At 41.0% G+C, this 25,942-nt stretch overlaps 1 protein-coding gene across 4 annotated transcripts in view; it reads right to left on the reverse strand.

The window, feature by feature from the left end:
* npnta (nephronectin a) overlaps window positions 1-25,147 on the reverse strand; it is a 90,440-nt gene extending 65,293 nt beyond the window's left edge. The window contains exons 1-5 of one of the 4 annotated variants that reach the window (XM_059965389.1): window positions 24,647-25,147; window positions 22,604-22,701; window positions 18,860-18,910; window positions 14,351-14,443; window positions 6,347-6,466 (exon numbers count right to left, since the gene is read on the reverse strand). In XM_059965389.1, the coding sequence (XP_059821372.1) occupies window positions 6,347-6,466; window positions 14,351-14,443; window positions 18,860-18,910; window positions 22,604-22,701; window positions 24,647-24,726 (442 nt within the window). In that variant the 5' untranslated portion in view covers window positions 24,727-25,147. Of the gene's footprint in view, window positions 1-6,346; window positions 6,467-14,350; window positions 14,444-18,859; window positions 18,911-22,603; window positions 22,702-24,194; window positions 24,214-24,646 lie in introns of those variants that run through there. The other 3 variants (XM_059965391.1, XM_059965390.1, XM_059965392.1) reach the window with 3 other exon arrangements.
* Between the last annotated feature and the right edge of the window lie 795 nt (window positions 25,148-25,942).

The raw sequence follows: 25,942 nt of genomic DNA on the forward strand, positions 1-25,942 counted from the left end.
TACATCCTTCCCATAAAACAACTTGACCCAATCCACTCTCTCTAAATCCCTTCCCATCTCCTCAAAGTTAGCCTTTCTCCAATCAAAAATCTCAACTCTAGGTCCTGTCCTGTCCTTCTCCATAATTATATTGAAGCTAATGCTATTGTGATCACTGGGCCCAAAGTGCTCCCCAACACATACATCTGTCAGCTGACCTATTGCATTCCCTAACAGGAGATCCAACACTGCCCCATCTCTAGACGGTACTTCTATGTATTGTTGCAAAAAACTATCCTGCACACATTTCACAAACTCTAAACCATCCAGCCCTTTTACAGAATGAGCTTCCCAGTCTACGTGTGGAAAATTAAAATCTCCCACAATCACCACCTTGTGTTTACTACAAATATCTGCTATCTCCTTACACATTTGCTCTTCCAACTCACGCTCCCCATTAGGTGGCCTATAATACACTCCTATCAGTGTTACTACACCTTTCCCATTCCTCAACTCCACCCAAATAGCCTCCCTAGAGGAGCTCTCTAATCTATCCTTCCAAAGCACCGCCATAAGATTTTCTCGGACAAGCAATGCAACACCTCCTCCTCTGGCCCCTCCTACTCTATCACACCTGAAGCAACTAAATCCAGGAATATTTAGTTGCCAATCACACCCTTCCTGCAACCATGTTTCACTAATAGCTACAACATCATAATTCCAGGTATCAATCCACGCTTTAAGCTCATCCACCTTTCTTACAATGCTCCTAGCATTAAAATAGATACATTTAAGATACTCTCCACCTCCTCCTCTCTTTTCATCCCTAACAATGCATTCAAATTTGTTATCCTTTTCTTTCTTCTCCCCTACATCTTCGGGCTGAGTGCATCCCTTCTCCATCACCTGCCTTTCCTCCCTCACACACTGTCTCTTTACTTGCTCTACTGGTGAACTAATCTCCTCTCCCATAGTTTCTTCAAATTGATTCCTGCCCCCCCCCATCTTACTAGTTTAAAGTCTGCCCTGTAGCCCTAGCAAACCTCCCCGCTAGGATATTGGTCCCCCCAGGATTCAAGTGTAACCCGTCCTTCTTGAACAGGTCACGCCTGCCCCAGAAGAGGTCCCAATGATCCAGAAACTTGAATCCCTGCCCCCTGCTCCAATCCCACAGCCACGCATTCATCCTCCACCTAATTCCATTTCCACTCTCACTGTCGTGTGGCACAGGCAGTAATCCCGAGATTACTACCTTTGCGGTCCTTCTTCTTAACTGCCTTCCTAACTCCCTATACTCTCATTTCAGGACCTCTTCCCCTTTCCTACCTATGTCATTGGTACCTACATGTACCACGACCTCTGGCTCCTCAACCTCCCACTTCAGGATATCTTGGACGCGATCAGAAACGTCCCGAACCCTGGCACCAGGGAGGCAAATTACCATCCGGGACTCCCGATCACCTCCACAGAACCGCCCGTCTGAACCCCTGACTATCGAGTCCCCTATTACTATGGTCCTCTTTCTTCTATCCCTACCCTTCTGAGCTACAGGGCCGTCCTCTGTGCCGGAGGCCCAGCCACTGTCACTTCCACCAGGTAGGCTGTCCCCCCCAACAGTACTCAAACATGAGTACTTATTGTCAAGGGGTACAGCCACTGGGGTACTCTCTAGTACCTGCCTCTTCCCCTTCCTGACCGTGACCCACCTATCTGCCTCCCGAGGCCCCGGAGTGACCACCTGCCTGTAACTCCTCTCAATCACCTCCTCACTCTCCCTGACCAGGCGAAGGTCATCGAGCTGCAGCTCCAGTTCCCTAACTCGGTCCCTCAGGAGCTGCAGTTCGGTGCACCTGGCGCAGATGTGGACGTCCGGGAGGCTCAGAGACTCCAGGACCTCCCACATCCGACACCGAGAACAACAAGCTGCCCTCACACTCATACTTCCCAAATAACTGAAAATAACAAGAACTAAAAGATAAGCCTACTGTGCCCTCTTCCGCCTAAGCCCCCTGAGCCCAAGCCCTACACTCTGCTCCCAGCGCACTCCGCTGCCCGCAAACGAAGCTGCCCGCTTCTTAAGGCTGCGTTCTTTTTATATCTTCCCTCCTTCCCGGGCCTCCTTCACGCGCCTGCGCAGTCCCGCCTCTCAGAACTCCGATCTGAGACGCAATTGGACAATTTGAAAATGGCCGCCGCCGCAATTCCTCTCAAAGCCTCTCTGTCCTCTTCCAAAGGAGGAAGAGTATCTTTAGGGTATCTTGCACAAGAACTCCCAAGTCTCTTTGCATCTTTGCATTTTGAATTCTCTCCCCATCTAAATCATAGTCTGCCCATTTATTTCTTCCACCAAAGTGCATGACCATACACTTTCCAACATTGTATTTCATTTGCCACTTCTTTGCCCATTCCCCTAAACTATTTAAGTCTCTCTGCAGGCTCTCTGTTTCAAGAACACTACCTGCTCCTCCACCTATCTTTTGTATCATCAGCAAATTTAGCCACAGATCCCTTAATACCGAAGTCCAAATCAATGACATACATCATAAAAAGTAACGATCCCAACACCAACCCCTGTGGAATCCACTGGTAACCAGCAGCTAGCTAAAGTGGGATCCCTTTATTCCCACTCTCTGTTTTCTGCCGACCAGCCAATGCTCCACTCATGCTAGCAACTTCCCTGTAATTCCACAGGCTCTTATATTGCTAAGCAGCCTTATGTGTGTCACTTTGTCAAAGGCTTTTTGAAAATCCAAGTACACCATGTCTACTGCATCTCCTTTGTCAACCCTGCTTGTAATTTCCTCAAAGAACTGCAGTAGGTTTGTCAGGCAGGATTTTCCTTTCAGGAAACCATGCTGGCTTTGGCCTATCTTGTCATGTGCCTCCAGGTACGCCATAATCTCATCCCTAACAATCAATTCCAAAAACTTCCCAACCACTGATGTCAGGCTAACAGGTTTATAGTTTCCTTTCTGCTGCCTCCCACTCTCCTTAAATAGCGGAGTAACATTTGCAATTTTCCAGTCATCCGGTACAATGCCAGAATCTATCAATTCTTAAAAGATCATTGTTAATGCCTCTGCAATCTCTCCAGCTACTTCCTTCAGAACCCAAGGATGCATTCCATCAGGTCCAGGAGATTTATCCAATCTCAGACCATTAAGATTCCTGAGCAACTTCTCAGTCGTAATTTTCACTGCACAAACCTCACTTCCCTGACATTCTTGAACATATGGTATACTGCAGACATCTTCCACTGTGAAGACTGATTCAAAATACGAATTCAGTTCTGCTGCCATCTCTGCACCTTTCATTACAATATTTCCAACATCATTTAGTATTGGTCCTATATCTACCCTCCACTCTCTTTTACCCTTTATATAATTAAAAAAGCTTTTAGCATCTTCTTTGATAAAAGTTACCAGCTTCCTCTCATAAATCATCTTTTCCTTCCAAATGACCTTCTTAGTTTTCTTCTGCAAGTTTTTAAAAGCTTCCCAATCCTCTGTCTTCCCACTAGCTCTGGTTACATTATATGCCCTCTCTTTTGCTTTTACTTTGGCTCTTCACTTGTCAGCTACAGTAATGTCCTTCTTCCCTTTGAAAATTTCTTCTTATTTGGAATATATCTATCTTGCACTTCCCTCATTTTTCGCAGAAACTCCAGCCATTGCTGCTCTGCTGTCCTTCCTGTAAATGTCCCTTTCCAGTCAACTTCGGCCAGTTCCATTCCCGTGCCACTGTAATTTCCTTTATTTCACTGAATTACCGACATGTTAGATTTAATTTTTTCCCTCTCAGATTTCAAAGTGAACTCGATCATATTGTGATCACTGTTCTCTAGAGGTTCCTTAACTTTAAGCTCCCTTATCACCTCCAGATCACTGCACAACACCCAATCCAGTACAGCCAATCCCCTAGTGGGCTCAACAACAAGCTGTTCTGAAAAGCCATCCCTTAGACATTCTACAAATTCTCTCTCTTGAGGTCCAGCACTGGCCTGGTTTTTAAATCCCCAGCGATTATCATGACATTGCCCTTCTGATATGCCCTTCTGCTGTTTCCACATCCCGGCTGCTGTTTGGAGGCCTGTATACAACTGCCGTTAGGGTCCCTTTACCCTTGCCATTTCTTAACTCAACCCATAGAGACTCTACACCTTCTAACCCTATGTCATCTCTTTCCAATGATTTTCTTCAAGACATCCTTCAAGATGGTGAATCAATAAAAGGGAACTGGTCCAGATCATGTACCTGACTGAGTACTAAAAATCTATGCAGATAAAATGGCTGGAGTAATTACAGACATATTCAACCTCTTGCTTCTGTTGGCTAAGGTTCCCAACTGCTTCAAAAAGGCATGTATTATATTGGAATCCAAGAACAGCTTAGTGACCAACCTTAGTGACCACCATCCAGTGGCATTTACATCAACTATAATGAAGTGCTTTGAGAAATTGTGATTAATGTATATCAGGCTGCTGTTCCTCGACTCCAGCTTAGCATTCAATACAATCATCCCATCCAAACTCATCATCCAGTTTCAAGACCGGGGCTTCTGTATCTCCTCCTTCAACTGGATACTTGACTTCCTCAGCATCAAACTTCAGTCAATGAGGTCTGGTAACAACATCTCCTCTCAGACCATTAACACAAGTGCACTTCAAGACTATGTGCTTCGTCTCCTGCTCTACTCTCTATACATGGATGACCATGCGGCTAAGCATGGCTCCAATTTCAATTCCGTCATAAACACTACTGTTGGTGGTGATGAATCAGCTTACCAGAGTGTGATAGGTCACTTGGATGAATGGCGCCACAAAAACATCCCCTTGTTCAGCATCAGCAAAACTAAAGAACTGATTGTTGACTTCAGGAGGAGGAAAGAGGGCAAACATGTGCCAGACTACACTGAGGGATCAGCAGTGGCAAACACGAGGAAATCTGCAGATGCTGGAAATTCAAGCAACACACACAAAATGCTGATGGAACGCAGCAGGCCAGGCAGCATCTATAGGAAGAAGTACAGCTGACGTTTTGGGCCGAGACCCTTTGTAGGACTAATGGAAAAAAGAGATAGTAAGAGATTTGAAAGTAGGAGGGGGAGGGGGAAATGCAAAATGATAGAAGACCAGAGGGAGTGGGGTGAAGTTAAGAGCTGGAAAGGTGATTGGCAAAAGGGATACAGAGCTGGAGAAGGGAAAGGATCATGGGATGAGAGGCCTAGGGAGAAAGGGTGAGGGGAGTACCAGAAGGAGATGGAGAACAGGCAGAGTGATGGGCAGAGAGAGAGAAAAAAAAGGAGAGGGGGTAAAAATAAATAAATCAGGGATGCATAGTTAGTCCTGACGAAGGGTCTCGGCCCGAAACGTCGACAGTGCTTCTTCCTATAGATGCTGTCTGGCCTGCTGCATTCCACCAGCAATAACGGAAGTTAGAGAAGTCAATGTTCATGCCATCAGGTTGGAGGCTATCCAGACGGTATATAAGGTGTTGTTCCTCCAACCTGAGTGTGGCTTCATCTTGACAGTAGAGGAGGCCATGGATAGACATATCAGAACGGGAATGAGACGTGGAATTAAAACGTGTGGCCACTGGGTGATCCTGCTTTCTCTGGCGGACAAGAGCATAGGCATAGCAGTGGAGTGAGTTAGCAGCTTTAAATTCCTGGACATTAACATGTCAGATGTCCAGTCCTGGGCCCAGCACACTGATATGGAAAGCATGCCAGTGACTATTTTCTTAAGAAGTTATGGAGGTTTGGCATGTCTTCAAATGCTCTAACAAACTTCTACAGATGCACTGATGAAAGTACCTTGACTGGTTGCATCACAGTCTGATATGGCAATTCGAATGCACAGGAATGTAAGTTGCAAAGAGTAGTGGATTCTGTGGGCATATCCCTCTCCACCATTGCTAGTATCTACAAGAGGCATTGCTTCAAAAAGGCAACATTTATCAGAGATCCCCACCATCTGGGCTGAGCCATCAACTCACAGCTAGCAACAAGCAGGAGGTACAGAAGCCTGAAATCCCACACCACCAAGTTAAAGAACCCACAACTACTCATTCTTGAACCAACCGGCAAAATCCTAATCACTACAGTTTAGCAACACCATGGATACTGTGGCCTCCTTACACTAAAATGATTTTGGTTTTCTTTTGTTCTAATTGTGTTTTATGATAAAAGATATTGTGTGTAATGTCTTGCTTGTGAATACTGCTTATATGATTCAATGCAACGTTGTTTTTAAATTTCATCTGTGCTTAAATGTACTTGTGCATATGCCAGTAATTTCAATTTAGACTTTGAAGCACAGTACAAAGTGAAGTGCGAGGTTGTATTTAATCAAAAGCAGATCACTCACTTGCACATGATCCATCAGACATAAGCATATAGCCATTCAGGCAGTAGCACTTGTAGCTGCCATATGTATTCATACATCGGTGCTTGCATGGGCGAGGCTTCATTCCGCACTCATTATAATCTGTTCAGAAACAAAAAAAAAATCAAGATTGTGAATGCAAGCAGGCTTTTTCCACTAAGGCTAAGGGAGAAAAAAAGCCAGAGGACATGGGTTAAGGGTGAAGGAGGAAAAGTTTAAAGGGAACATTGGGGGGGCTTCTTCACACAGAGAGTGGTGGGAGTGTGGAATGAGCTGCCGGATGAAGTGGTGAATGCGGGCTCACTTCTAACATTTAAGAAAAACTTGGACAGGTACATGGATGAGAGGTGTATGGAGGGATATGGGCCAGATGCAGATCAATGGGACTAGGCAGAAAAATGGTTCGGCATAGCCAAGAAGGGCCAAAAGGCCTGTTTCTGTGCTGTAATGTTCTATGGTTCTATTCAAGATGTCATTTCCAGTACACAAGTGTAAAGGAGAACAACGTAATTGTTACTCCAGATCCGACACAGCATAAAAAAGTCACAATAAGATAAAGAACATAATAATTTAAAAACACAATAAATATAAATACATGAGATAGTTTATATACATAGATTGTCCATAAAGTGGTGTTATTAGGTACAGGAGTGTCTATAGAAGAGGTGACTATGACAGGAAATGGTGGTGGGATATGTGGAGGGGTGGAATTATTGGGTGGAGCTGATGATCAGCATTACTGCTGGAGCAAAGTATCTGCTTTTGAGTCTGGTGGTCCCAGCAGAGATACTACATAGCCTCCTCCCTGACTGCAGTGGGACAAACAGTCTATGAGCAGGACGTGTGGGATCCTTCACAGTGTTACTAGCCTTTTTCTGGCACCTTTCTTTACATACAGTGTGTCCTAGACTAGTGCCAATGATGCTTTGGGAAGTTCTGACTACCCGTTGTAGAGCTATCCTGTCCACCTCAGGGCTGTATCCATACTGTGCAGTGATACAGAATGTTAGGATGTTCTCTTCCGCGGATCTGTTCAAGGCTGCGAGTATAGATGTGATTAGTCCAGCTCTCTGCAACCTCCTCAGACAGCAGATGAGTTGGTGAGCTTTCCAGACTGCGTAGGATGTGTTCTGAGACCATCAGAGGTTGTACGAGATTTTCACCTCCAGGAGTTCGAAACCGCTCGCAGCTTCCATTGCATTGCTGCCAGTGTAAAGAGGGGTGTAAATGATTATTTAGTGGCATCTTGCTGCATGACTTCCTTTGAATTATATAAACTTATAGCCTGTTCACCTTTATAGCTTCCATGTTGACTTTTGTAAAAATTGGTCATCCTTTTACCTAGCCATATTATCCACATCTGATCACAATCTCCAAGCTATCTAATTCCTTTTCAGAATTAAACAAGGAATGCTAAAAACATGAAAATGCTGGAGGAACTCACTGGGCCAGGCAGAATCAATGGAAAAGATGGGTGTTTTTGGCTGAGGCCCTTCATCAGGAATGCTAGAAGTACTTAGATTGAAAGATGAAGAAATGTTCTCAGCTCAATATCCTTGATGATACTCCAGCCCAGGCATTTCCTTTGGACATGAAGCTTGGAGATGACAATACAGAGGCATGGAAGAAAGCAATAAAAGAATGCACAAAATCACAGTTGTATTAAGCTTTCGGTACATAAAGGAAAACAGTCTCACCCTGCTGATTCTGTCTTCCTTGATATACAGTACTACACAAACTTAATACTACTGATAGATAGTTTTAATTTTGGGATTCCACAGAGGCTGGGAAAAGTTAACAGTGGAGGTTAATTAACTTTTGGGGTTTCCTCTGTGTTCTCTGCTTTCTTCTCGCAGTCCAAAGTTAATTGGTCATTGTAATTGTAAATGGTCCCATGATTAGTCTAGGGTTAAATTGGGGGGGGGGGCGGTGGTTTGGACAGTGTGGCTCGAAGGGTCATACGGGCCTATTCCACGCTGTATCTCAATAAATAAAGAAATAAATAAATATACAGGCTCTCCATTCATTGGCCAAAACCCCAAGCACATTATGACGTGTGTAATTTCAAACACCACTACTCTGAGCTGACTCTCTGACTTACAGGCGCACTTTCAAGGACTCTTTACAACTCATGCTCTCGTTATTATTTTTATTTGCACGGTTTCTCTTCTTTTGAACATTGGTTGTTTGTCATCGTTTATTTATGTATAGATATTCATAAATTATATTAGATTTCCTTTTTCCCTGTAAATGCCTGCAAGAAAATGAATCACAAGGTAGTATACGGTAACAGAAATCTACTTTGATAATAAATTTACTTTGAACTTTGGACATTATGCTGACCCCTCCTGTGATGAATTGATTTACCACTGACAAAAATTAAATCAACTCTATCCTGATTTGAATAACCTCAAATTGCTCATGTAATCCAGGAGGTTCAATTTGCTATTGTGGGATTTGAACTCATGACCTTGAGGTTTTCAGCCACATCATACATCCACCGCATGTAACTACAAGGTGTAACTTAGTCACTGGTCAGAATTTCCTTTCCTCCCACTGAGCATAAACATTGAAGTCAGTGATTGTTGCATTTTAAACAGATTAGATATTTCTCCTGCTCATACAGATCCTTGTATAGACCAAAGGAACACAGAATACATGCAGACTAAACAAACTGAATATTCTCATTAAAATTTACTTTGTGTTATTATTGTAATTAGTGTTTTTCCTTCTTTGGTTACACTGAATAGGTCTGAATTACCTCATTTAAACTAATAATTGCACACTTCATAAAACTAATGTTTAATGTTACTTGATCCCAATTCATCAATATAATATAAACACTTAAAAAGAGATCTAATCAGCTGTGGAATAAAAGCATTAATCACAGATTCATTTATTTCTTATCAAGATACTGCAATGTTAGTGAAATAAATAATGACTGAATTCCTTTTTCATTATAAGAAGTTGTGATCATTAAGTTCTCTTACCCCCAAATGCCTTGAGCTAAGTATTTCATTTCCTACTCCTCTCACAGTACCATCTGGTTACCTGATGCGATCCAATTGTACACAATGAATTCAGGCAAGGACAGGAATCTAAACTATAAAGCCTCAGGCTCAGCTCAGCTTCAAAATGGCCATGGCTAGGCTGGGTTTAAAATGGGTATCAATGAGCAGATCTCTAGCTCCAGTTGCCAACTACAATTAGAATCATGGTTAACACTGTAGTAAGAGACCTTTAAGGCCACTTAATTCATACTGGGTCTTTTTTTTATATAGTTCAAGCCACATGGGATATTACTGCACCACTCTCTAGAACTCCAAACATAAAAAGAAAGATTTAGCTTTATTTGTTTATATATAACAAATACAACTAAATACATACTGTGATATACTGCGCCCGGTGCTCCCGATGTGGCCTTCTATATACTGTTGACGCAGACTGAGAGACCGTTTCACTGAACACCTACGCTCTGTCCGCCAGAGGAAGCAGGATCTTCCAAAGGCCACACATTTTAATTCCACGTACCATTCCCACTCTGATATGTTAATCCATGGCCTCCTCTACTGTCAAGATGAAGCCACACTCAGGTTGGAGTAACACCACTATATTCCGTCTGGGCAGCCTCCAACCTGATTGCATGAACAATGATTTCTCCTACTTCTGTAATGCCCCTCCTCCCCTTCTTATCCCATCCCTAATTTTTTATTATTCTTTTTTCTCTCTTTCCCTCTCACAGTATCTCCTTGCCTGTTCTCCATCATTCTCTGGTGCTCCCCTCTCCTTTTCTTGCTTCCAAGGCCGTCCATCCTATGATATCTCCCCTTCTCCAGCCTTGTATCCCTTTTGTCAGTGAACTTCCCAGCTCTTAGCTTCATCCCTCCCCCTCCCACTTTCAAATCTCTCACTATCTCTTTTTTCCATTAGTCCTGACGAAGGGTCTCGACCCGAAATATATATATAAACTTACAGTGAAATGTATCATTTGCATCAATTCAGATCAGCAAGGATTGTGCGGGGCAGCCCGCCAATGCCGCCATGCTTCTGATGCCAAGGTAGCATGACCACAGTCCACTCGCTCTAATCCTATGTCTCTGGAAAGTGGGAGGAAATCAGAACCCCCAGAGGAAACCCATGCAGTCATAGGGAGATTGTGCAAATTCCTGCAGACAGCAGCAGAAATTGAACCCTGGTCTTACAGCCGGCGCTAGAAAGCGTTGTGCTAACTACTATGCTAGCATGCTGCACTTGCTTTCAGCAATAATTCAGAATTAATTCTTCAATTATTCTTCAATTACAGTTCCAACAGGAAATACATTGTGTGATTTTCATGTGTATACTACATTGATCAAATTTACTGATTAAATCTCCCTTACAATAATGTGACATTCAAAATTACATCCACTACTCTAGCCAAATCCTTAATGTATAAACTAATTGCTTCCTTACTCTTGCCCCCATTTATAATGTCATGGATATTTGTTATTTTCCCTTCTGGAATGGGATGGACACAAGCCTGGAAATGACACTGGGAATGAAAAAGTTATGACAACCAAGTAGCCTGAAGGAATAAGATTCCCAATAGCCTTCTTCCAGGAAGAAAACAGTTAAAGATGTTCTCATTCCAAACAAATTGGATTTGAACCCAAACAACAAAGACGAAATGCAAAATATTATCTTTATCTATCCTTCCTGGAACATCCAGTTCCCTTACTCCTTTTTATATGTTTAATAATGTTAAAGATTTTAAAAAATCAACATTTTACCATCCATCTGGTAATCACCACTATTCACAAATATAACGCTAATCACCACTTCGACTATTTTGTTTATTGTTCTAAACGTATTCTTTCTTTGTAAAAATTGTGTATCATTTATATTTTTCTTGTGACTGTTATGTCTCTGATGCAACATACCTGCAATGCTGGAGCAAGTAATTTTTTTCAGTGCAATTGTACATACACGTACATACTATATGACAACAAACTCAACTTTGACTTTGCATTCTCAAACCCCATGACAAAGACCACTTTCTTGCTGAATGCTGGAGAATAGTTGTGGCTTTGAATGATAAAAGGAGGTTAGGAACAAACAGCTTATTTTTCCAATGGTTGGGATCAAGCCCCTGACAGTTTTATACTCGCATAACCAGCTAACTGGCTTGACTTTCCTTTAGATAACCTCATAGTTCACTGTATTGGACAGGCAATAACAAAGCCCTGTAGAGAATCCTTAATATTTAATCCTTACACATCCATGTCAAATGGAAAAATTGTTGTTAGTTCTGTACAGCCAAATATCTAAATTTCTAAGTAGCCTGAGAACTCTCAAATCTTGCTGGGAAAAAGATATTTAGGCTTCACTCCAGTAACATGCATTTAAGTTGAAAAAAAGTTGAAAAAGGAAAAAGTTACATTCTTAATTTTAAAGATCCAGGGTATATTAGTAATAATTTAAAAAATGGGATCCTGTAGCAGGAAAATCATGGAGGAGTTGATGGCCATGTGTGAGAGAACAGATTACAGAGAAATAAGAGACAAAGATGCTTGACAGCTGACATTAACTTTATGTTTCTTCAATTAAAAAGAAAGTATATATAATATTTTGTTATATATTTTTTAATACTGATCAACAGAAAAGACTCTTTCACGTCAAAGTGAAAACAAATTTCTACAAATTGGTCTAAAATTATTACAATTATTAAACACAAAATAATTGATTGCATAATTGCTCAAAATCCTTCAAGTCAGGAATTGTAGATGTACCTTTGGCACATGAGACTATGTGGATAGGTCTCTACCAGCTCTGCACATCCAGACACTGCAATATTTCCTCATTCTTCCTTACAAAACTGCTCAAGCTCTTGCAAATTGCATGGGGATCGTGAGAGAACAGCCCTTTTTAAGTCCAGCCACAAATTCTCAATTGGATTGAGGTCTGGATTCTGACCTCTTCAGGGCACACCAGGGCATTATCTTTGCTGTTTTTAAGCCATTCCCATTGAGCTTTGGCTTTATGCTTGGAGTCATTGTCTTGCTAGAAAACAAATCTTCTCCCAAGTCGCAGTTCTCTTGCAGACTGCATCAGGTTTTCCTCCAATATTCCCTGTATTTTGAAGCATTCATTTTACCTTCTACCTTCACAAGCCTTGCAGGGCCTGTTGCAGTGAAATATCCCCACAGCATGACAGAGCCACCACCGTGCTTCACAGTAGGGATGGTGTTTTTTGATGATGTGCCGTGTTCAGCTTATGCTAAACATACTGTTTAGTCTATTGGCCAAAAAGCTCAATTTTGGTTTCATCAGACCATAGAACCTTCCATCTGTCTTCAGAGTCTCCCATATGACTTCTGGCAAACACTATACAAGATTTCATGTCAGTTTTTTTTTCAACAGTGGCTGTCTCTTTTCCACTCTCCCATAAAGCTGTGACTGGTGAAGCACCCAGGCAACAATTGTAGTATATGCAGTCTCTCGCATCTCAGCCACTGAAGCTTGTAACTCCTCCAGAGTTGTCATCGATCTCTCGGTGCCTCCCTCACTCGTCCCCCTCCTGTATGGTAACTCAGTTTTTGAGGACAGTCTGCTCCATGAAGACTTACAACTCTGTTATATTCTTTTCATTTTTTGATGATTGACTTAACTGTACTTCAAGGGATATTCAGAGACTTGGAAATTTTCTTGTGTCCAACTCCTGGCTCGTGCTTTTCAATAACTTTTTTACGGAGTTGCTTGGGGTGTTCTTTTGTCTTCATTGTGTAATTTTTGTCAGGATACTGACTCACCAGGAGTCGGACCTTCCAGATACAGGTGTATTTTTACAACAATTAATTGAAACGACTGCACACAGGTGATCGCCATTTAGCTAATTACATGCCTTCTAAAACCAAGTGGCTGCAGCAGTGATGATTTGGTGTATTATATTAAAGGGGGTGAATATTTATGCAATCATTTATATTGTGTTTCATATTTTTAATTAATTTAGATCACTTTGTAGACATCTCTCTTTAGTTTAGCACATAAGTGTCTTTTTCTATTGCTCAGTGTGAAAAAAAGCCAAATTAAATCCACTGTGATACAATTGTTTTAAAACAATAAAACATGAAAACCTCCAAGGGAGGTGAATACTTTTTATGGGCATTGTACAAGTAAGATCATGCTTACATCTTTAGCATGTACATTCCAGATAGACAGTAAGAACATTTATGCTCCTTAATATATGTGGCTATTGTTTAGTATATCTAAGACTTCTGAGTTTTTTGTATATAAACTCAGTTGGGATGTATGGAGTGTCCCAGAGTGGTAGCATGTCTGGTGAAGAGACTTCCATGTCTAATCTGGGACAGCTCTTTTGTCCCCATGGTCACTCAGTTTTCACCTGTGGCTACAAGTAGCTGGTTGCATGAAACCGCAGTCACACCCCGTACACTGCTCCAACAGGCAGGCTAAACCAGGTGAAGGTAGACAACGTGCTTTATACCCCGGTGAGATAGGGACCTGCCTGTCGTAGCATGTGAAGTCAGCTCCGGGAGAACTGGACGGATGAGATCTACAGTAAGCTCCAAAGACCAGGAAGGCAGTTGTGCAATGCTCTACAGAAAGTGAAGGGTGTAACGAGGCACAGAATTCATGGCCATCCATTACAACCAAGCAAAACCCATTTGTGATATCTATTCATACCACTGGACTCAGACTTCTGAGGTCAAGAGAGTGAAACTGCCCGTGTACAATGCCTTTTCCACTTTGCTCTTCCACACAGGTTTTCCGTCATTGTCAGATACGACAGAAACTACCATATAAACTCAAGCCTGTTTTTATTATCAGACAGAACAAATTATTGTAAATCTGTGTATACAGTTTCCTCTTGGAAAATAATAGTCCATTGTGATTTGAACACTGGTACTTTTTATTATTTCTAAGGTATATAAGACAAGAGGTACCTAATAAGAATAAATAGGGCCATTGTTTTCATCCTGTTCTTACCTTGATTGCATGTTTTGCCCGTGTACCCTGGGTAGCACTTGCATTTATTTGGTCCCACGCACTCCCCATGTTTGCATCCATGGTGGCAGATAGCTGGCAACAGCAGAACAAACAAATTAACACTTAAAACAGATTAACCAGCAGCTTCATTAGCCCAGTCAAGCTAGCCTTTCCCGATCAAGAAGGATTCTGTTTCAATTAATTAAACTCAAAGGTCCAATCCAGCACACCACAATTTATTATCTCAACAAAGAATCATTTCTCAATCATTTATCACTTTATTCACAAGGACATTGACTTTGACATGCAATGCTTGTCCCTGAAAGATTATTAAAAGTGTATACATGTATCAGTAATAGTGAGAAAGAAATCAATGAATTGCTATATATATATATATATATATAAAACAACTTATCTTGTACTTCAAGGAATTGCCCAGTCTGGTCTATATGTCACTCCAGAGTTTGGGCAGCATTGGCAAATAGACTCTCCTTTGAATTGACCTAGTTAGCAATTTGTTTTCGGGAAGAGATCTTATCACAGTATTTTTAGAGTAATCAGGGACAAGCAATAAATGTTGGCCTGTAAGCAATATCCATGAATGACTAAAAAACATTTTAAAAGACATATTTTCACAATGCCAAGCATTAGGACTGTAATTCATTCAAAATCAAACACACTCTTTCCGTATTTGATTTCAGCATTAAATATATTCTGTCTGATATATCACATGTCTTCCCCTGAGATTCATTTCACCCATCTTCCAAAAGGCTGCTCACTTCAAAATGGGCATCTGCTTCCTGCTGAATTGATAACACATGCAAATTTGAAGTGTTACAACAGCTAGCCATAGTCCCAGAGATGATAAAGTTCAAGTGAAGGACTATATTTGTAATGTAAACCTTGGGGTTCATCTCAGACTGGAAAAATGGTAAATCTGGGTTTGACATTCCAGTGATGGAACAAATTTGTACTTACAGTGCTAGAGCTGCTTCCAGCCTGACAACTTTGTTCTATCTTAACCTTAGATCATCATTCTTTGTTTTCTACTTTGAATGACTTACCTTGATAGCAAAGTAAAGTTTCTTGCAATACTTCCAGGATGAAGAGTTCCTGCAAATTGTGCATGGCTGGGAATGATCCAGGACCACATGGAGCAAAGAGGGCTTGGTACTTGATCAATGCTGAACTTGGGCAGCAGAGATGGTAAATGGCCTCACTGCCCCTCACATTGTGTGAGCTGGGTGTGAGCACTATGCAAAGTGAATCAGCAATGTTTTGTGCACTTGATCACTTTCCAGTTAACTCCTGCTGGGCAAGGTGATGACACATTCCAAGGCTAAGTAGTTTTCTGAAACCATCCATGGAGTGCTGGTGAGGTGACGATGATTGATGGTCTTAGTGAAGGTAGAAGGGGTGAATGTCTCCGTGGAGAACATTAGATGGGAAAGTTAGGAGTCCCAAGGGAATCAATGGTCCAATGGACAAAATGGGAAAGTGGAGTTAGGGTAGAAAATTCCTCATTGCCATTTGAGAGAGCCTTTGGTGCATTAATTGAGTCCTGTTGCATTTACAAAAATATTGCATTTTAAAAGTACTTCTGTAGCTTCAGCATACTTTGAATCACACCAAAGTTACGAAAGGCATTTCCAACTTCAGCAAAAGAAGGAATGGACCACCTCACATATTTTACACCCATCCACTCCATTGGCCATCACCTGCCCCATCTATGGAAGAGCTTGTAATTCCCACATCAGCCATCACAAAAATAGGGAGCAAAAATAATGTCATTTTCAATGTCAAGTGATGGCCCTTGAAGAAGACAGATTTTTAGTTCTATAATTTTAATGAATGATGAAAATGTTATTCTGGTCTCATTTCTTACATTTTATTTTGTAATGACAGGACACAGAGGGAAAGAAACAAAAGGAAATGTTTCCAATTGTTAAGAATAAAAAATCAAAAGAAACTTATATCATGGCATGACTAATACTGGAAATCAGTGGCATACAAAACAGAGGGAGAGGCAGTGAGTTTCTGAAAAGATATGTGTTGCTTTTGGAGAGAAGGAAGTATAATGTTCAGAATTAGCTATGTAGCCAAAAAGGAAAACATTTACAGACCTATGGGGAAAGAGCAGGGGAGTGAGACGAATCATGTAGCTCCTTACAAGTGTCACCAAAGGGTCAAATAGCTGACTTTGTGCTCTAAGATTTGGTGTTTGTTAAGAATTTTCCCGCAACAGAAGTTAATGAATGTCTATTGCTTCTTACATGACGTCAGGAACTTCCACTGAAGTTGCAGCAATCCTTTCCAATTATGTGTTGTAAGCACACTAATACGTTTCCATCAGAACACTCTTCGTGTATAGCTCCCAAAAATTAGTTTATGACGGATGAGAAGGGGTTGTTGGAAGAAATGCACAGTATTCATCCTGTTGCTTTGAAAGCTATTTATTAGACAGAGGATTTACTTCATGGTGGTCTAGTCTAATGTTTATTCAGTATCTTGTGGCTGAATCAAAGAAAATGAACAAACTGACCTCAAACTAGTGACAGGTTTTCATTTATAAAATAGAACATTCTCACAGCAGTTTCTATTGGATTATTCTCACATTGGTTTGTATGCATTGCATATGCTAACCAGATACCTCACTCTGAACAGGGTCTTCTGAAGCAACCATTCAAGCGACAGGATACAGACATTCCCTTAGTATAACAGGGTCAATTAGAAAATAAGGTAGCTTCTGGCTCTCCAGATGTCTGAAGAAATAGTGGGAAGGGAGCTTTCACTCCACATCTAACATGTTACTGTTCTTCATTTCCATTTTATGTGGTTCCGTACCATTTTTAAGTTTTAAAATAACTCCACAATATTAACAGCATATAAATTTAAACAAATGCCTGATATTACTGCTTTTGTATTCATGCCCCACTAAATTTTTCACTGGACTGGAAAAGAAGAAGCTAGATCATGGAAGAAATATAGTTTCCATGCCCCCACTCTTAACACATGAGTGAAATGGGTAATGATCGAACAACTTACCACGTTCTTGTGATTTGACCTAGCAGAATAGACAAAGATGGTAAGCAATGCACACCACTTCTCTCCATATGTACACCACTAAGATGCCTCTACAAAACTACTAGAGCTCTCACAATCTAAAGATACCCTGACCTTTTATTGCAAGGTTCCTACTATATACACCTTTCTGATACTCGTAGTTATATACCATAGCCATCTATATAGCATTTCAGAATCATAATCAGAATTAGAATCAGGTTTATTATCACCAGCATGTGCCATGAAATTTGTTAACTTAGCAGCAGCAGTTCAATGCAATACATAATATAGAAGGAAAAAAGTAAAAGTAAATAAGTAAATTAATTACAGTATATGTATATCGAATAGATTAAAAATCATGTAAAAACAGAAACAATATATATTTAAAAAGTGAGGTAGAGTTCATAGGGTCAATGTCCATTTAGGAATCGGATGGCAGAGGGGAAGAAGCTGATCCTGAATCACAGATTCTGTGCCTTCAGGCTTCTGTACCTCTTAACTGATGGTAACAATGAGAAAAGGGTATGCCTGGGGGCTGTGGTTATAAATCAGTGGAAATAAGATTTATGATAACACAATTATTAGGCTCACCTTCAACTGAAGTGTTCATAATTTTTATAGTAAGTGTAAATAGTAAAATGTAGTTTTTAGATTTTAGCAAGAAAGATTTCATTTACCCAGTCCCAGTTACTGTTGCATTGCATTGAATCCCAGTAGCTAGCAGGGGGCAGCAGCTGAGGCCAGGGATTAAGAGCAGTGTTGGCAAAACACCTATGAAGAATATTCCACTGTTGAGATGCCAGCATTCATCTAAAATTAGCACTGTTGTGATCTCTTAAAAACCAGGACCTTTCTGCTTTCTAACAGCTTGCCTTTGTGAATATTACCAAGGGAGATAGCAAGGGCGGCTGCTGCTGCTTTGTCTTGGATTATTGTACAGACAGTAACACAACATAAGCACAAAACATTGCTGGAATTTATTGTCCACTATCATATTTCAGGAACTATACACATCTCCAGATCAAAAAGAACTGAGTCTTATATTGAACATCAGGATATCAAACTAGAAACACAGCAAGATCCCACAAACAATGACTTGATTATTTTATTTGATTAGATTAATCGTGGTTAACCACAGGCCAGCAAACCTTGATTTTCTTTGAAAGCATTCTGAGGAATATTTTACATCCATGAAGAGAGCCTCGGAGTAACAGCTAGAAGTCAGCATCCCCAACAGTACAGTACTCTCTCAACACTATTAAGCAGCATTAAACTAAATTATGTTCTCAAATCTCGGGAGTGGTACATGAATCCTCTGATTCAGAGGAGGGAGCATTTCTGCTGAGCCAAAGCTGACACCTGTCAGTGAGATTAATCTATGCTTCACATACCCTGTCTTTAAACCACAAATTAACAAGATTATTGTAAGAAATATGTTAAGCTAACCTTTCAGAGGGTACGTTACTTGACATATTCTCTGCAAAAACGGGATGAAAGCTGGAAAACAAATATCCAGAGAATTCCAGAGGCTTTTTAGGAGGTTGGACTTGATTTAGTTAATAATCCACATTCTGGTACACACAGACACACAAATACACACTCACCCAGACACACGCATATATAATATTCAGCTATTAAAAACCTCTAAAACACATAACATTGGTCACAATTTTTAGTGTGCTGGTCAAGACCACACTGTTTACTCTGCAGTAATTGTTTGCATTAATAACTGAGAGATACACGGGGGAGAAATATTAATTACTTTTGGGTCGCCTTCTTAATCTGGTTACAAGGGCATGTCAGCTGATGAGTGACAATTGCCCAATCCAAAGCAGGAGTCTGTATGAACATTATGCAGTGCAAACTGTAGCAGCATCATTCACCCTGTGGCTACAGCTCTTAGGCCATTTACTGACAAAAGCTCGTGCAGGCATTGTTATTTGAAAGCACCCAACGATTCTGTATCTCAGAAAATATATCAAAATAATCTTTTGGAACAATCTATTGCAAAAATTTATCATAAATCTTTTTTGTTTATTAGGCTATATCTTAAAAAAAGGAATTTAATTAATTAAGGATGCCCAATCTGTACATTAATAGCAAAAGAAACTCCACGTCTGAATGCCGGTGTCTAATGAATCGATTCAGGAATTACTGCATTTGTTATCAATGGGCAAACCTTTCTACATGCAGAGTTTCAGAGATGCTTTTCTCAGTGGCAACATACAAAAACTTCTTTTGAACCTTTGTCTGCTGTGCAATAAGGGCAGTAAACTGTCACGAGAGATGTCCCTATCATAAAAGTTGTGGCTGTAGGACTAACTGGATAGTTCTTCCAAACAAAACTTGTTAGGCAAGATACCTTTACTGCATGATTTAATGATGCACTTTCAACTGCGTCTAGAGAACAGGAGTGAGGACAGCCTATTTAATGAAACATTGATGTAAGGTTATTCACCAAGTTCAAAGGTTTAAATTACGACCCATACTGAGCCTTTCCTCAGCCTTACCACCAACCACTTGACCATGGTTGTGATTTTTTTGTCTTTCACTGGTTGCTGTAGGATTATAGGTAGTTCACATTATCTTACTAAGCTACAAACAGCTGCTAACTAATGCATATTCTCATTCCTGAGGTTGAAAAATTGGGGATTGCATATACAAATGGGTGTCAGGACAAGTGGATGAGGTTGATAAGAAAAGAGGAAGGATTCTTAGCTTAATAAATAAAGAGTACAAAAGCAAAGCAATATTGCTAAAGCTTTCCAAGTCTGAGTTTGTCTAGAATATTGTGCCCAATTCTGGAGAATACACTTTAGAAAGGCTTTCAAGAACATGTGCAGAATCGTGGTAATTCTCGTGTATAGAAATAGCAGAAAAGCTGGAATTATTTTCCTTGGAGCAGAGAATGTCAGTGGATTTAATAGTAAGATACAGAATAATGCAGTGCTTTGACAGTGAAACAGGTGAACACTGGTTCCATTTATGGAAACCCCGGCAATCAGAGGACACAGGTTTAACTCGAAACGGCGTATGAATCAGAATGTCATTGAAGTGCAAGTTTTATGGATTGATCAGAAACTCATTTCCAAAATGTAGTAGAAAGTTATTCAATGGAAGGAGTCAGATACATACTGGAAGAAAAAGAAAGGTAGTATAGTGGGGCAGGGACTGAAACTTACTAGAATCCTTTCCTTTTTGCAAAGTGTTGGGGCAAAGCTATGGGGCTTAAGATGATATTGATATAGGGCTGGGCTGTGCAAGGGAGGTGCCGAAGAATTTAAATTTGCTGATTTTTAAAGATTTCACAAGCATGCATTTTAAACATTACAGGGTGCACATGACTAAGATCTACAATCTCCTAAATGATTATTTCAGGGATCTGCAAGCCTCCTTATGCTTGCATCTATTTCTAGGACATTGTTGCTAGAACAGCAGAACAAAGACCTCTGAAGACATGACACAGTTTCTGATATTTTTGAAAAGTTCTAAAGCTACAGTTGGACAAATGTATCAAGGTTAAAGGACATCCCCTGGTCTCTAGGAGCAGGCACGAGGACTGCACCACCTAGTGTCAAGCATATAAATTACAGTCAAAACTGGCAGAAATGAGAGCAAGGGAGACCTTGGGAGCTGGCTGTAGCGAACTATGGAATGGTCTGATTAATTTGGAGGAAGTTACAAATAACTGATTGTGACCAGTGGACATGAACCAACATTCAACGCTGCCACTTTGAAAATTCTCTCTGGAACACTCTAACATGCAGTTTTCAAGTATACTTGGATATTTCCTCTTTTAAAAAAGACATCTGCCATCTATTCGAGGTGACACAGTATGCATTTTAGAGTGAATTAACTGCAGGAAAGATTTTGCAACATTGCACATTTCCAAGCGGCCCCTTGCATTTAAAATCCCAGTAGGATGTCAACAACCTTACTTAACCCCAGGCAAGCAAATGCAAAAATAAACTTCACCTACTCTTCAGGAGTAAGGATGAGCAGCCATTTGCCAAGCACATTAGAAGCTTCTGCAGCAAGCTTTAAACCTTTACTGAATAATGAGTAAAAATACTATTCCCCATCAACCACCCCCTCAACACGGGTATACAATTGCCTCTGGTAATAAATAAATGTGTGGGGTTTTGATTTAAATTATTGCTCTGCTTAATGCCTCAAAGAATGACCATTGCAAGGATACTATGCACTTGCCTTTAATCCCTTCATGAAGATGACTTGAGCAAATGGCCTAATCTAAATTCTTATTTTTAAAAAAGTGTGTTGCAGAATTTATTAAGTGCTTGCTAAAGAACTGTGCTATACCTCTGATACCGTGATTGACAATGAACATAATACTAAAGCTGAAACTTTCTAAGTTAAAAACAGGAAATACTTTACATGCAATTAGCAGTAATATTTTGGAGTATGTATTCCAGAAGGGTTGTGTATCTGGGAGGGCCATTAAAACATTCAAGACCATCTGAGATTTTTGTTCTTGTTTGATAAACTTATTAATAGATATGGAACAAGAGCAGGAGAATTATGTTACACTGTAGATTAACCATCGGTTGAATGAAATCGATTGTTACTAAAGGTCCAATATCTGTACCCGGGCATCCAGTATTCAAGGCTCTGGATCTATGTAAAAGCAAAGCTCTGCATAAAGTCTCCCAGAGCAACTTTATGAACTAGAATTTGCTACTTAAAATCATGTAAATGATCTCTCATTGTGTATATATTTCTTTGAGATCAGACGGTATAAATAAATTTCATGTGACATTCAATAAGATTTGCTTGAGAGACCTTTAAGGAGCTACCTGTCATACCCCTTTAAGGTATCTAAATGACACAACGCTGCATGAAAACCTCATCTCTACTGGAGATAAATCGTTGCAAGCTTCATACTAAACACTCTATAATATCCATCTCTCCTAGTGTTTTGAAGCCTCAGCTATATGTATTTGCCTCTATAATACTGCTTCAATGTTCCTGATGTAAAAACACCCAGTATGTATAAAAACCTAAACATCTAGAAGGCCTTGATTACCTGTGTGCAAAAGTGCCTGTTATGTGTTTGTAGATGTCCTGGCTGTGTTCAAAAGCTGCAAGTGCATGTGAGCAAAAGCCCCAGCTCCCTGTTATGAAAGCTGCAGCTGTGCGCAGAAGCCCAAGCTGGCAGGTTGAGGTACTCACGCTGGCACTGTCCCCAGGGTCTGCGGCTCCATCCCCAACAGCAGTCCATTCGAAGCCCATAGCGGCACATGCCCGCAAGAGAACGCTGCTTGCGGACCCTGAACGGGAAACAAGGTCAGAACAGGGTCAGTAACTTAAGGCAGAAAGAGAAAAACCACCGACTGATGAGCTGTGTGTACCCAGGCTGATCGAGGGACATCATCCTGCACCGATTAGAGCCATGGGCAGAGTGTGTTAGATAGAAAAAGACTTGGATTGTTTTCTCTGGAGCATCTGAGCCCAAGGGCTGATCTTACAGAGTAAATGAAATGATAAAAGGCACAGAGCCTATTTCCTAGTGAGGAAATGTCAGATACGAAAGAGCATGGTGATAAGGGGAAAGTTTAAAGATTTGTGAGACAAGATTTTTATGCAGAGACTTCTAGGTGCCTGGAACACGGCTCTGAGGGAGAGTGCAGAAGCAGACTTGATAATAACATTTAGGCACAGGCAGGGGGAATTCAGGGGGTATCAGTATCAGATTTATTATCATTGCCTTAAATGATGTGAAATTTGCTGTTTGGCTGCAGCAGAACATTGCAAATTACCTAAATTACAAAAATAACTGGCGCAAAAAATTATATAATGAAGTAGCATTCATGGGTCATTCAAAAATCTAGTGGTAGAGGAGAAGATAGCATTAGTTTAGATTGATATCATGGTCAGTGTAGACTTGGTGGGCTGAAGGGCCTGTTCCTGTGCTATACTGCTCTATGTTCTGCAGAACCTAAGCAACTCCTTTGCCCCACCATGCTCTTGACAGTCCTAATCTCATTTTCCAACATCTGGCCTGTAACTTTTTATGATAATTCAAGAGCTCATCCAGGTACTTTTTAAATGTAGTAAACGGACCTGCCTCCATCACCTTCTCAAGCAATGCACACCAGATCACAGGCATTCACCTCAAGTACCTATCTAGGTGAAGGAGTTAAAATGAAGTACATTAGAAAGGGTTTCCTCTGAAGGTCATGATCAGCAGACACAGGTTTAAGAATATTAGTAAAGAAATCAAGATGTATTGGTGAACATGGGTGCATTGAGGTCAGGCAGGAAATTTCTTTGATGCATTGAAACGGAAAGACCGGCAGAATAAAATTCATTAGTCAAAAGAGAATTGGACCCCTATCTAAAAACAAGGAAAAATTTGCAGGGATAGGCAAGAAAGGCTGTGGAATTTGGCTTTTAAACCACTGTAAATACAAACGTTTGTAGACGGAGTTAAGATACTAGGAGAAGAGTTTTTTTTCCAAAAGTTTCTACACTTCAGAAGTACTTCACTGACTGCAAAGCACGTTGTAATGTAATGATCAGGGACGCAATAGGTTTTCAATAAAAAGTTACGACTTTCTTTTAGAACAGTCTTAAAAGGCCAACTTCTCTTGCACCCATGAATGGGACCACCTAAGTAGATCTTTTATAGATTCATCCCAAGTACAGTAAAGCGGTCTCCTTACGATTTTCCATTCCTGGTCACGTTTAAACTGATTATTTACATTTGCCTCAAATCGGGATCTGGAGAAGGGCGAGCACATCGATCCCTGGAGATCCTTACCCCACACACGGAGTCAAGACACGCTCACTGAGGTACAGATCATGCGGGCGAACTGTTGCATTCCTGCACACCCCAGCAAAGACTCCAAGTTACTACGCAAGCCCCAACTTGACAGCGAACCGGTGCCTGTGTGTCTGACAAATTTTAATCGCAATGATCTGACTGGATGCACGTTGTTCTTTATGTAATCCCGGGTTCTGTACTTCGATTTTAAAAAATACGCTGAAACGAAATTACACACCATAGCAGAGCTTTGCAAACAGTCAAGTGTCAAACGTGACAGGTGTTACACCACATTAATGATGCAAAAATTTAAAATAATCAATGAACAAAGAAAGATATCACTTCGAATTTAACTGCATGGGGAATTTATAATTGTCGGCGACAGACTCCACTTTATGTCGCTTTGCTACGGGGAGAAACGCATCTCCGAGTTCCTTGCATAGTTTTACCTGTTTCTGCTGTTTTCTTCAGCTGTGACACACAGATACAATGTAGACACGGCCAGCAAGTGCCCCACGAACGCCCTCATGGCCTTCCCCTTCCCCCTTGCAATCTTTGTCCCTCGATAAAACAGAACGAGTGTAATCGGCAGCTGTTTCTCGATGTAGGGAATGACCCTTGCTGGATCGGCGCCGCTGAGCTTGGTCTACTGGGAACTCGCTTCTATCCACCGCGCTCCCCTGGTCTTGCTGGAGTTAATTCCCGTGGAAAAGAAAAATGATCCAGTAGTTAGTTCTCGCAGAGATTCGGTGGTGAATGCGTTCAGTACGGACTGTGTCCCTCTCTTCTATTTCTACTCCTGCCTTGTCGCTCTGCCGAAGATTAGATCCCCCGGCGGAGGTTGGCTTTGGTTAAACTCCGACAAGTCAGCGGAGAGCAGGAGGTACGAGTGTGAGTGGGAGAGGTTGGGAATGTTGTGCTGTGTAGGTTGGAGCAGGGTGCGCGGGAGGTGGGCAATTGTCATGCCCCTAACCCGGCCCTTCCCACTTTCCCGTCCCTAGCCGCAGCTGTTGTCAGTCATGGGCGAAACAAATGAGAGAGAGAGGGAGAGGGAGAGAGAGAGAGAGAGGGGTAATGATAAATAAAGTGGGAAACAAGGATAAGGACATAAACGTGAAAAACAATGTCGTAATCGGAGGGAGAGAGAGAACCTTGCAAAAAACGATATAAAGAGCAAACAGTATAGGGAGAGTTGAGTGATCGTGAGATTAGTATTGGAATTGTTTTTTCTAGACATGTACCGAGAAAAGCATCGTTTTAATAGTCTGCGTGGCGTCGGGGCATACGATACCACGTAGCAGCAGGACGCAGAATGTAGCGTTGAATTTACAGAGAAAGGGAGTGCAGGTAGACAAGTAAAATGCAAGAATTCACCTTTGGTCAGTCCAGTCTCATGACACCTAGAAGCTGTCCTTCAGACTGAAATGATGCAAATGTAACATAGGTTGAAGTAAATTGGAAGAAAAAAAATGCATCGTGTGAGAGGATGGATTGGATGAATGTAGGATGCTGCACTCACATGGCAGCCATGGGGAAGGTAAACCAGGATCAATCCAGAATCACAATGGAAATTGAAAATGGGAAGATTGAGAATCTGTTCCATTGAATGGGAAGAAGCTTACTGGCTAAAATTTCTCCATTAATCTGTTATCACCAGTTATAAGGGAGATATTGCCCAATAGAAAAGAGGGAAATGGCAGTTCTGCCAGGGCTCAATGCATTGGGGTCAAAGATGAACTCTTGAT

The sequence above is a fragment of the Hypanus sabinus genome, chromosome 3 (genome assembly GCF_030144855.1).
Source record: "Hypanus sabinus isolate sHypSab1 chromosome 3, sHypSab1.hap1, whole genome shotgun sequence".
In the NCBI taxonomy this organism is placed as follows: Eukaryota; Metazoa; Chordata; class Chondrichthyes; order Myliobatiformes; family Dasyatidae; genus Hypanus; species Hypanus sabinus.